The 11,525-nt window shown below is 33.2% G+C and overlaps 3 protein-coding genes across 3 annotated transcripts; all 3 read right to left on the bottom strand.

The window, feature by feature from the left end:
* Positions 1-463: 463 nt before the first annotated feature.
* Positions 464-1,968, bottom strand: LOC110726553. Its single transcript, XM_021906035.1, has 4 exons — positions 1,696-1,968; positions 1,242-1,648; positions 959-1,151; positions 464-872 (listed from the first exon to the last, which is right to left on the bottom strand). Exons 1-4 carry the CDS (start codon positions 1,966-1,968, stop codon positions 609-611), a joined length of 1,137 nt encoding a protein of 378 aa, XP_021761727.1. The 3' UTR covers positions 464-608.
* Positions 1,969-2,015: 47 nt separating this feature from the next.
* LOC110729244 lies at positions 2,016-3,282 on the bottom strand. The gene is made up of 3 exons (XM_021908968.1): positions 3,106-3,282; positions 2,492-2,677; positions 2,016-2,351 (listed from the first exon to the last, which is right to left on the bottom strand). Exons 1-3 carry the CDS (start codon positions 3,280-3,282, stop codon positions 2,280-2,282), a joined length of 435 nt encoding a protein of 144 aa, XP_021764660.1. The 3' UTR covers positions 2,016-2,279.
* A 51-nt stretch (positions 3,283-3,333) lies between these two features.
* LOC110729238 (merozoite surface protein 1-like) lies at positions 3,334-8,445 on the bottom strand. The gene is made up of 3 exons (XM_021908953.1): positions 8,407-8,445; positions 4,843-4,917; positions 3,334-4,251 (listed from the first exon to the last, which is right to left on the bottom strand). The coding sequence occupies exons 2-3, from the start codon at positions 4,911-4,913 to the stop codon at positions 3,360-3,362; spliced, it is 963 nt and encodes a 320-aa protein (XP_021764645.1). The 5' UTR covers positions 4,914-4,917; positions 8,407-8,445; the 3' UTR covers positions 3,334-3,359.
* Positions 8,446-11,525: the final 3,080 nt, after the last annotated feature.

Genomic DNA, 11,525 nt, shown 5'->3' on the forward strand with positions numbered 1-11,525 from the left:
AATTCAGTCAAATAATTGCTTGCTCATTTGAAATATGAGCAAATTATTGGCTGCTCATTTGACAAATGAGCAAGATTTATTTAAATTTCTATATAAGAATAATAAAAAAAATATTTTGGTGGTGCATATAAACATACTAATATCCTTTTATTATCATGAATTTTCTTTATCATTCAAATTTGCACTTTACATATCCATATTCTTATAAACTCAGAGAGTATTAGAAATTAACAAGTAAAAATTGTACGCCTTGTAAAATCCAGCAAACAAGTATCTAAGGACAATTCATATAAGATGAAAGACTTACATTATTCTTCTTCAAACCTGAATCCCACTTTGACAAACCCATGTATGTTTCCATAATCCTCATCAATGCAATTCCACAGTGCAAATGATTATTATCTGTAGACTTCCAAGGAGAATCAAGTGTAACATGCTCCATGCGCTTGAATCACTTGACAACACAGAGCTCTGTACATTTCCTTCATATTGCATAAAATTGCAAAATGCACTTCTCTGAAAATAAACATGTCAAATGAGAAAAGATAATAGATATTTTTAAAATCTAATAATTTTACTGAAATAAGCAAACATAATGTTAATAGAAATTAACTTTTAAACCGTACCAAATGTTTTAAAAGCTGTGTATGATCTCCGGAATCTTCACTATAATCAATAAACTCAATATTACCATGCTCTGTGGTAGTGTTGAAACATACCAAGAAATAATGACCTATTTCGTAAACTGGAAAGAAGAAAAGTTGAATTTCCTTCTTTGGGACAACACTTTGGCTGTATAACTTCTGAGCAACCTCACGAAACATAGTATTCCGATAACTAACAGAATCAATCTCATAATGAACAAGACACTCCTACATGTTTAAAAAAAAAATTAATACAACTGGAATACTGTAAAATACTTCAATAAAATAAAATAAATTAAAGAATATGAACTTACAGTAGCAGTAACATTAAAAAAGAAACGAGCAGGAGAACTTGAGTCTCTAAATTGCTCATTATAATTCAAAATACTACACCAAGCATTAATGATTTCTGAATCAATTTTAAGGTGAGTATACAGCTTTTCAAGTTGAAATCTCATGACTTCAACATCATGCACTCCATTAACTTTGGATAAAAAGACTAGATCACTGCATAAAGGAATTAAAAAGTTAATATCACTAAAGAAAATATGAATTAGTATACAAGATAGCAAATTCTATAATAAAAAAAATACTTACAAACGATTTTTATCATCATCAAACAGAGCTTCCAAGACAGTTTTCTGAACTTCTGATAATGTAGTGTAAATGTTGATAATCCGTGCCTTAAAAGGTGATCTAAGCAGCATTGATGGTTGAACTTTACGCTTCTTCAAAACAGGAACATCAGCACCACCTACAGCACAAGGAACATCAGCATCGGCAACAACTGAAGGTCGTACAGGAACATCAGCATCAGCAGCTACTAAAGGTTGTACAATAGTTGGGGAGTTCTCCGGATCATCAAATCCTAAACTGAAAGTAGGAGTTCCAAATCCTTTTTTAACTGAAGATCTCAAACCAGATCGAATACTTGAACCTCCTACAACTTTTTCAGTTTCAACTACAATAGCAGGACCTTCATTTTCAGAAAGACTATTTGCTATCTGAACACGGTTGGACAATCAGCCCTAGCAAAGACTGAGGATTCAACATTCTTCTCATTAGCAGAAATCTTGGAAAATCTATCCCAAGCTTCAATGACGGCTAGATCTTGCCAATACTCATCGTCTTGGCTTAAAGAAAAGCTATGATTTTCTGGCATAGCTTGAGAACTCAATCTTTGCTCGTCACAAATACCCATTGCATCTTCCTTCAGCTTTCGTATTTTCTCATTGTGAGGAAAATGCTTCACAGCTAGTTCATGTTTTTCATGAAAGTCCATGTATGCCAACACCAGCTTAGTTGAAGACGCTGCAAGATCCATTAAGCATTTTTAGAAAAAAAACATAAATAAATAAGATAAATATAAAACAAAAGTCTAAATTAAAAAAACATAAATAAAAAATCAATGGTAAAATATTTGCTCATTTGTCAAATGAGCAATTAATTTTTTGCTGATTTCTACTCCATTGATGCGCCATAATAGAGTGCCACATTGCATCATTATTCAACTGTTGCTGATACTCCACAACCCAATTTTGCCAACCAAACTTCACAGAATAGAATTCAGAACATTGAGTTAGAATGGATGTCATTAAACAACAAAATAAATTAATATTAGATCTACATTAAAAATCATATAAATACCTTCTTTGGATCTACTTCAACATCTTCATTAGTTTGTGGAACAGTTGGAACAGATGTTTCCTGAATGCAAAAAAAAAAAAAAAAAAAAAAAAAAGTCAGAATAAGTTGGGATCGTTTGCAATGAAATCTAACAAGATTTGGTCCAATTCAATTTAATTCTAAAAGGCAAAAAAGCTAAGTATTGATTGAAAGTGAAATACCATTTTTGGTTGTTTGCTGCCAGAAGGACCAACAACCTTCAGATTTTTATCGAAAATTCCAAGCCTCCCCTTAAAAATTTTCAATTTCTCACGGCTAGACAACATATTCGTTGTCCAGCCTTTGAGAACAGGAGTTTCTCGTTTCGCTCTAACTTCCTCAATGACAAAATGATCAACATATAAAAGCTACAAACAAGTAAGATAGAAAAGATTAGTACATTAAAATTAAACAAATAAATAACAGTTAATGCATAAAAAATAAAAAAATAAAACTTAGAAAATACCAGAACCAGCCCTTACTGAAACCTACCCACACATTTCAATTCTGATTTCAGATTCTATTATAGGTTGTGAGTGCATGTATGTATGTGCATCTGTCTGTGTGTGTGTGTGTGTGTATCTCTGTGTGTGTGTGCACATATGTGTGTGTGTGTCAGTGTCAGTGTGTGTGTGCATATATGTGTGTTTGTGTGCTTGTATATGTGTATTTATGTGTATGTGTATGTGTGTGTGTGTGTGTAAGTGTGTGTGTGTGTTCTTGTTTAAGGGAGGAAGGGAGTTGCAGGTGATCCTGCTATTTTTCAAACAATAAAATGCAACACATAAAAACATACCATAAGAAATAATAAAGATCCTGGAAAGTAGCGAGTAGGAAGCTCATCCCATTTGATCTTCGCCTTCACAAGAGAATCAAGGATAAACTTCGACCAATTTAAATCCTTGATTTTAGCAACATTACTCAAATATCTGAGAACGTCATGATTAACATTCTTGTTTTGTCCTCTTAACATAAAATAACAAAATTAAAAAAATATGATCAAACAAAAACTAAAATGAGCAAAATGAAACTAAAATGAGCAAAATGAAATTAAAATGAACAAAATGAAATTAAAATAAGAAATATGAAAATGAAAAAACTACCTGACATTAAAGTGGAAACACAAAGAACTACGAAATTGCGTTTGAACATTGGCCCAGCTGATTTATGGTTCTTCAAGTACATTGAAAGTTCCCCAATGTTCACAGATAATGAGTTCTTTGGGAACTGTTTTTTCCACTGGTTAATAACTTTATCATCCTTTGAAAAAAGATTAGCATCCATCTCCATGCCTCCAGCTGGCAGCCCTAGGACATCATGTACATGTTGTTCCGTAATTTTGAAAGGATCGGAATCAGGAATATTCAACGTACAACTATGAGCATCAAAGTGCTTGACTAACCAAAAACCCAATTGCAAAGGCAGTTGGGACACTTTCAAAAACTCCAAAGACCCAAATCCTATAGCTCTAATGGCAGTCAACTGATCTTCAGAAAACTCCTTAAAAACATTAACAACAGATGAAGGTGACATCCTATTACGCAACGTCCCATAAACAACAGATTTTGATTTCTGCACTTCATCAACAGCATCTTCACTGTCTGGATCCTCAAACTTCACATTATGCTTTTCTTTCACTCTTTTTTCAACCTTTTTTGCTTTACCCTTTGTAGCAACTACTTTGATTTTCTTTTTCTTCTTTTCACTGATCTTCTCCTCTGCCACTAGAGCCCCTGATGAACCTGCCTCGGCAACAGCCCCTGATGAACCAGCCTCGGCAGCAACCCCTGGTGAACCAGCCTCGGCACCAGCCCCTGATGAACCAGCCTCGGCAGCAACCCCTGGTGAACCAGCCTCGTCAGGAGCCCCTGATGAACCGGCATCGACAGTAGCCGCCCCTGATGAACCGGCATTCGCACCAGACTCCTTTTCAATAGAATTCCTGCTGATACAATATCATAAAAAAAAGTCAAATATCACATAGATTTAACGAATAAGGAAAACATAGATGCTCATTTCTCAAATGAACAAATAGTTAGTTGCTCATTTGTGAAATGAGCAAACATTAGTTTGCTCATTTTTGAAATGAGCAAACATTAGTTTGCTCATTTGTTAAATTAGCAAATAATTTGTTACTTATTTCTAAAATAAGCAAAATAGATAGTTGCTCATTTGTCAAATGAGCAAATACTTAGTTGCTAATTTAACAAATGAGCAAATACTTAGTTGCTCATTTGTCAAATGAGCAAATATTTAGTTGCTAATTTTACACAAATGAGCAAAAACATAGATGTTCATTTGTGAAATGAGCAAACACATAGATGTTCATTTATGAAATGAGCAAATAGTTAGTTGCTCATTTCCCAGTTTTTTGCTCATTTGGGAAATGAGCAAACAGTTTTTTGCTCATTTAGAAAATAAGCATATAGTTATTTTCTCATATGTCAAATTAGCAAGCATTTCTTTAATAATTCATTAAATCAACAAGCATTTAATAAGACAACATAAAATAAGGAAATAACAAAACACGTACATTATCCTTTCCAAATGTACATCTGTATAATCTTTAGCATTGTTAATATCAGTAGCAACTGAAGAATCCATAGCACTGTTACAAAAAAACCAAAAAAAAATGTAAGGTAACTTAATCTACAATGTTGCATCTATAAACAGAAGCCAGCAACTAATAAACAGAAGATGGACAAGAGCCCAAGTCAGATGGTTGTTTCAACTTAGGAATGCAAGCTAGTTTCTGTTTGTTTCCTTATTGGTTTTCTGTTTTTTCTGGTTGTATTTTGTCTGTGGTGTTTTTTTCTGTTTTGATGCAGAGGCTTATGCCATGGTCACTAGTGACTCAAACACACAGTTTAGCAGAACGAAGGATATAAGGCCATATGACTGAGTCATTGCCGATTTGCTCCTTTAAGATATTCCAGGGTACCACATACTTCAAAAAGAAAAACCTAACTCACTGAAAACTGAGTTTTACTTGTTGTAGTACGAGTATTATCCAACACGACTTTGTCAATCAACTTTATAATAATCATAATAATAATAATACTTCTATATACCTTGGTGTATTATTTATTGTTATTATATGAAATGGGATATAAAGATATACTAGTAATAATTTAACAGAAATTAAGACGACTTTTGACCAATAATTTTATACAATCATTAATTTTAGTGGTGAAATATTTATTTATTAAAGAAAATATATGTGATGCTATCAACAAAAAAAGAACTATGCTTGGAATGGTCAAAAGATAATAATGCAGGCAACGGATAGTTGAAATGATGCCATTGTTCTCTGTAGTTGGTGGCTGACTAGCTTGCTTTCGCTTCTACTCCTGATAAAATAATTCTCTCTATTTTATTTTACACACAGCTAAAGAACAGCTACCAAATCAGAAAAATATTGCCAATGAGATCTAGAGTGCTTTGACACTACGAAAACCATAATTTCAGCTATTATATAAAAAAAATTGAAGCTACTTGAGCTGTCAAACGAATTGACCAAAAAATTTTGGTTGATTCGTAGTTATCTCCTGGTTTGTCGATAGTTCTAGCTTATAAGCCAAACGCTAACATCAAATAGGTTCAGGTCAAGTTTTGCAAACTCAGTTCTTCTACATACTGTTCAAGTCAAGAGCTCATGCAAAAAGAACGTGGTACATCAAACACAAATGTAGCAGCAATAAGCAAGTTTCGTAAACTGAGTTCTCCATAATATCGTTCTGGTCCAGAAATTTTGCACAAAGAACAGAACGGTGGTACTTCAAACACAAATGTAGCAACAACAGGCAAGGATGAAAAATCAGCAACCAAACCAAAAGAAAAGGAAATTTAGCAGTTTGGGGAACTGGTTCAGAGTTCAGCTATTTTGAATCAAATCCCAAAATAATAAATAACCATTATCTTATAAATTTACACACATGTTGCTAGAATGTCATTCCAAACTTTGTTTTCTTTCGAGCTATACTAACAACTCGTATATATCCATCTATAAACTCTAATCAATTTAGATTTATGATAAGGCATGCTTAGGAAGTGCTCTCTATGATCTTTAAGACCTTCTTTTGTACTTCAAGTGTAGCAGTAGTTAAGGACCCTAACTAAAGCATTAAGCATACATAGTCCTGCCATTGACAAAAACAGTTATATACAACATCCACTGTTGCTAGAGTAGATTTTAATAGCCTATAGCCCCATAAATCCAAGCCCCGACATTATAAAAAACAAAGCACATTTAACATACATACAAGCTTCGATCCGAAAGCAATTATAACATACTCTAAGCACCTGTATACAACAACAAGGTTTCCTAACAACAAAGCAAAAATTAAGAGTAGACAAATCCAACACATACAAGCTCTTAATAACAGAGTACCAACCAAAGAACCATGACATAGAAACGAGGAAGCTAAGAAATTGAGATATCATAATTTTAATCTTTCAATTTACTTTAAAACATAATTGATTTACTTTAAAAAGTCTATATCATTATATACCTTCCATTTCATCGTGTAAAAAAAACTCTTTTCCCCAAATCATTCATCTTTCATTCACAGCTAAATCTTTAGCTTCCTTAAGGCCCAAATAAGTAAAACTCTCATATTAGATTGAACTCACGTAAGATTTCTGACTTTCCCACCTTTGTACTTCATGGACCATAGAAATGAGGGAGAGAATAAAGTGGAAGGTTAATGCTAGTACTACAGCCTCCCAATCTCTGTCATCATAATGTGGTGGTTTTTTTTTTGGATTAACTCTCAAATAATGCTTCAAATGGCTGAGGTTTCCTTTCGAGCTATTAGAAAATCTATGTTATGATACAGAGTTGTCACTGCTCATCGAGTAGCAATTTAAAACCTCAACACCGGCCAAAGCTGAAGTGCTGAACTACATACAGGCTAAAGGTACGCAGATGCAGTGCAGTTTATCTGATTTTGAAATGATATAAACAAATAATCTAGAAAATTCAAACTTGTTCCCCAAAAAATTAGTCTTTTGCACACTACATAGGATCATGCACAAAACAACTATATCCAAAAAAATAGTAGAATAAATCCAAGCATTCTAAACAAACCTCCGCTCATAATTATTGAACAAGAGTTGAGGAGTAACATAGATTATAACCTTGGATGTAGAAAACGGAAAGGATGTGGCTGACATAGTAATTAAGGTAGATTATTATGTGGCTATGTGTCCTAATAGTGGGTCTGACTAACATCCAGCAGGGTATATAGGAATCAATGAAGAAAAATGAAAACAAATCACCATTGTGAAACAACATACGACAGGTTATAGAACAAATATTATATAAGCTACAGAACAAACAAACAAACAGATCATCAATCATTAAAATCTGAAGGAAATATTAAAGTATAAACAAGTAATAAGAATCCTTTGAAGAAATGAAAGTTTTAGGTTGTCCCAGCATTTTACTCCAATTTCAGGTTATTGTTTACAAACCAGGTGAAGGATTAGTTTAATTGAGTGTCATCAATCATAACAGTCATAAAATTGAGTGTCTCCACGGTCTGACTTCCCACCTCCCCCCCCCCTTCCCTCCAAACAACCGCTTAATGTTTGCACGAAGCTCTTGTAAAGTTTCTACAAAACAATAGAGCAACAAAAATCGCAACAAAACCACAACATAATTTCTCAAATACACAACCAAAGCAAGAAGACTTGTAAAAACCTAAATTCAGACAAAATAAAACTAAAAATAACTTGATAATTACTCAAAAAAACGAAAAAAACTAAAATCAACAAAAAAAAAACAAACTAAAAGATAATCGACACAAAGTAACCTAAAATTAATGAGCTAAAATCAGAACAAATTAAACGAAAAGGAAAACGAAAATCAAGCAAAAATCGCAACAAAATCAAAGCAAGGACACTTAGTAAGACCTAAATTCAGCCAAATAAAACTAAAATTAACTTGATAATTACTCAAGAAAACGAAAATAAAACTATAATCAACAAAAAAACGATAATCAAAACAAATTAAACGAAAATCAAAACGAAAATAAACAATGAATGTAACATAAAATTAATTGAAAAACAGCAAATGTATAAACAATAGACTCACATTAACGAAGAATTGATGAAGATTGAAGAACTTGTGATGAAAAATCAAAGAGCTTCAGAGTAGAAAACCGTAATATTGAAGGAGGAGAGAGAAAATTAAGCGAAAGGAAGAAGGAGGAGAGAGAAAAAACGCAGGAAATGAATTTGAAATAAATGAGCTTTGTTTTACCGGGTTGTATTATGACCGTTAGATGAAATTGATCCAACGGTTGTAATATGTCCTCACATATAATAGGGTTCTCACATAAGGGGGGTGGTCTCATATGATCCTATATATATATATATAAAATAATTAAAAAATGATTTTTAATTAAAATTACTAATTAAAAAAAATCAAAAAAAAAAATCTCAACCATCCATTTTAAAAAATTATGATAGTCAAAAGTCATAAGCCTACGTTAAAATTTTCATAACAAATGTGACTATGTGTGGTTGTAATATGAGATCATACAATGGATATAAATCGTATAATAGCATAATGCATTTAAGAGTCGTCACGACTTTTCTCCTTGTCATTGTTGTCCTTTCATAGGTCGTCTTCATCGTCTTTGCTTTGTCGTCAGCACAATTGTCCATTGATTCCCCGACGTTTTGGTGGTTCCGTAGTTCTTTTCGTTAGAGGTGTTCCCATTTCCACTTCTTCCATTTTTCAAACTTCCTTAAAAAAGCTTTGCTTCTTATGGCTTCCTCGAAAAGCTTTGTCTTACGATTGTGTATTTCATTATTACTTTATTTTATTCTACTTCGTACTTAATTTTCTTTCTGTTTTCTTGTACTTTTAATTGTCTTTCTTTTTTCTTGTACTTTTATCTCTTGGTTCTCCCTAATGTATTGTAATCATTGTACAAAGTATCCAAAAAACAAGGATTGTACAAAATACAATTCTTAAAAAACAAGGATTGTAATACAAACTACAAAGTACAATTAAAAAAAAAAAAAGGAAAATTTACATGAATAACTCAAACTATGAGAGGTCTTCCCGTATTAATCCTAACTATGAATTATTATTGTATAATCTAATCTTTAGTGTGGGTCTTATTTTATTACTCTAATATGACTTATGACCGGTTATGCAAGTAAACAGAAGAAGTAGTGCTCAACTCCCTCCAAAAATGATTTACTTTAACATTATTATAAAAAAAAATAAAAAAAATAAAAAACCCTAAAAAATTAATAATAACCTATACCTACCCCACCCCCACCGTACAATGTAAAAAACCCCCAAACAAAAAAAAAATCAAGGAGTTCCATTTGACAATTTTGCTTCATCCTTCACGCACAACGAAGAACAAATTTTCGATTTCATGGTTTACAATTATGCTTTTTAAAGGTTAGTTTGCAATTTCGATTTTTTTTTTTTTTTTTAGTTATTTGTTGAACTTGAGTTGTAAGTTGATTTTATCTTATTTTTTCATTTGCAGGGGTTTGTATTGATTGATTATGAGTTACTTTGATTCATTTTTACTTAAATTTCCATATATTTGAGCTTTTTTTTTTGTTTACTGTGATTTGGTAATTGAGTAGAACATGGACATTGTGGTGACTTTGAAAATGTGGTGTGGTGGTTCGTTCAAGAAGGATAATGGGGTATTGCAATATTTTGGGGGAAGGACCTTTGAACTTGACTCTGATCAATTATGTTGGTTTTGGCTAGAGGAGTTTGCTAAAAGTTGTGGTGGGGAATCAAAAAAATTGAGAAAATCTACTACCTAATTTCCGGGTTTGATGACTTAGAAAAAGGAGTAAGGAGGGTTTACAGTGATGATGAGGTTAGGGAGATGAGTAAGATAGCTATGAAGGATAAATGTGTGGAGTGCTATGTAAGTATATGAGAAAGATGAGTTTGTAGAATCACCAAAAAAACAGAGTTAGTAAGAAAAAACCATACACCCCTAGAAGAAATAAAAATGTTAATGGGACAAAATGTGATACTTTGTTCTCAAAAGATGACGTTGAGTCAACATTTTTGCACATGACCCCAACTAGCCAAACAGACCCCACCGAGCAAAATTGTCAAAATAGTTTTTTTTAATTTGCTCACTTGTAACTCTCCCATAAATACCAGTTTTAATGAGTTGAACACAACACAAGATGTTGTTCTTCATATAGAGAATAGCCAAGCTCCACCATTGAACCAAACACAACTACATTCACCCATCCAAAACAACCATGCAAAATAAAAAGACCACTTTATCCAACCTGTAGATCCTAATTACAGTTGGGAAGATCCAAGAGTAGATTGGGGCACCTTTTTTACTGGATATGAAGTAGATCCTTATTACTTCGTTTGGATAAAAGGAAATGGAAGGGAAAAAAGGGAAGAGAAAAGGAGGGGGACAAACTCTCTTGTTTGGATAAGTGATTAGGGGGAGGAAGGTAAAGGAGAGGGAGGGATCCATTTCCCTCTCTCTATAATAAGTATAATCCCTCCAAATTTAAAGAGATTTGGAGGGAAAATGGAGCTTACCTCCCCCCCCCCCCCTCCCTTTCTTTTCCTTTCCCTTCCTCCTCTTTCCCTCCCCTTCCTTTCCTTCCTTATTTTCTGTCCAAACAAAGCATATGAGTATGACAATGATGATCCAGATTATGAAGTAAACTTTGATTTAGGAGGAAGATTGGTTGGTGTAAAAGGAAGAGAACCTAATTTTGAAGAGGATTTTGAGGATAAAATAGAACACGAGGTGGATAATGAAGGTGGAGCTGAATATGAGGAGGAATTAGAAGAGCCAATACCTCCATCTGATAACGGTGGAACTAGTGATGAAGAGTATGTGAATACAAGAGAACAATTAAAAGGTTGGAATACCAAGGTGGTTGACATAGCTTTACAACTTCAAAAAGAAGCTTAACAAGAAAAGTTAGCTGGGTAAAGAAAAGATACTTATAATAGAGAAGGAGACGGGGTGACCGGGTGATAGTTAATGACTTTTTGAGTGAGTATGAAGATTCAGAGGAGGAAATAGCCACACCAGATGAGCATGAGGAGGAAGACAACATATTACTAAGAAAAGGAAGAGTAAAAGTTCCTGTGGTTGATAATAGTACATATTTCAATAAATTGCAATGGAAGGTTGGAATTAGATTTGAAAATAGAGAAAAATTTAGTGATTCTATTGTCAA

The sequence above is a fragment of the Chenopodium quinoa genome, unplaced genomic scaffold (genome assembly GCF_001683475.1).
Source record: "Chenopodium quinoa cultivar QQ74 unplaced genomic scaffold, ASM168347v1, whole genome shotgun sequence".
Classification (NCBI taxonomy): Eukaryota; Viridiplantae; Streptophyta; class Magnoliopsida; order Caryophyllales; family Amaranthaceae; genus Chenopodium; species Chenopodium quinoa.

Coding starts and splice junctions, on each gene's coding strand:
- LOC110726553 (XM_021906035.1), bottom strand. CDS start 1,968: ATGGATCTTGCAGCGTCTTCAACTAAGCTGGTGTTGGCATACATGGAC. Junction 1,649..1,695: donor TTTCTGCTAATGAGAAGAAT/GTTGAATCCTCA, acceptor AACCGTGTTCAG/ATAGCAAATAGTCTTTCTGA. Junction 873..958: donor TTTTTAATGTTACTGCTACT/GTAAGTTCATAT, acceptor TTAAACATGTAG/GAGTGTCTTGTTCATTATGA.
- LOC110729244 (XM_021908968.1), bottom strand. CDS start 3,282: ATGTTAAGAGGACAAAACAAGAATGTTAATCATGACGTTCTCAGATAT. Junction 2,678..3,105: donor GATCTTTATTATTTCTTATG/GTATGTTTTTAT, acceptor ACTTGTTTGTAG/CTTTTATATGTTGATCATTT. Junction 2,352..2,491: donor GCAGCAAACAACCAAAAATG/GTATTTCACTTT, acceptor TTTTGCATTCAG/GAAACATCTGTTCCAACTGT.
- LOC110729238 (XM_021908953.1), bottom strand. CDS start 4,913: ATGGATTCTTCAGTTGCTACTGATATTAACAATGCTAAAGATTATACA. Junction 4,252..4,842: donor GTACATTTGGAAAGGATAAT/GTACGTGTTTTG, acceptor TTGTATCAGCAG/GAATTCTATTGAAAAGGAGT.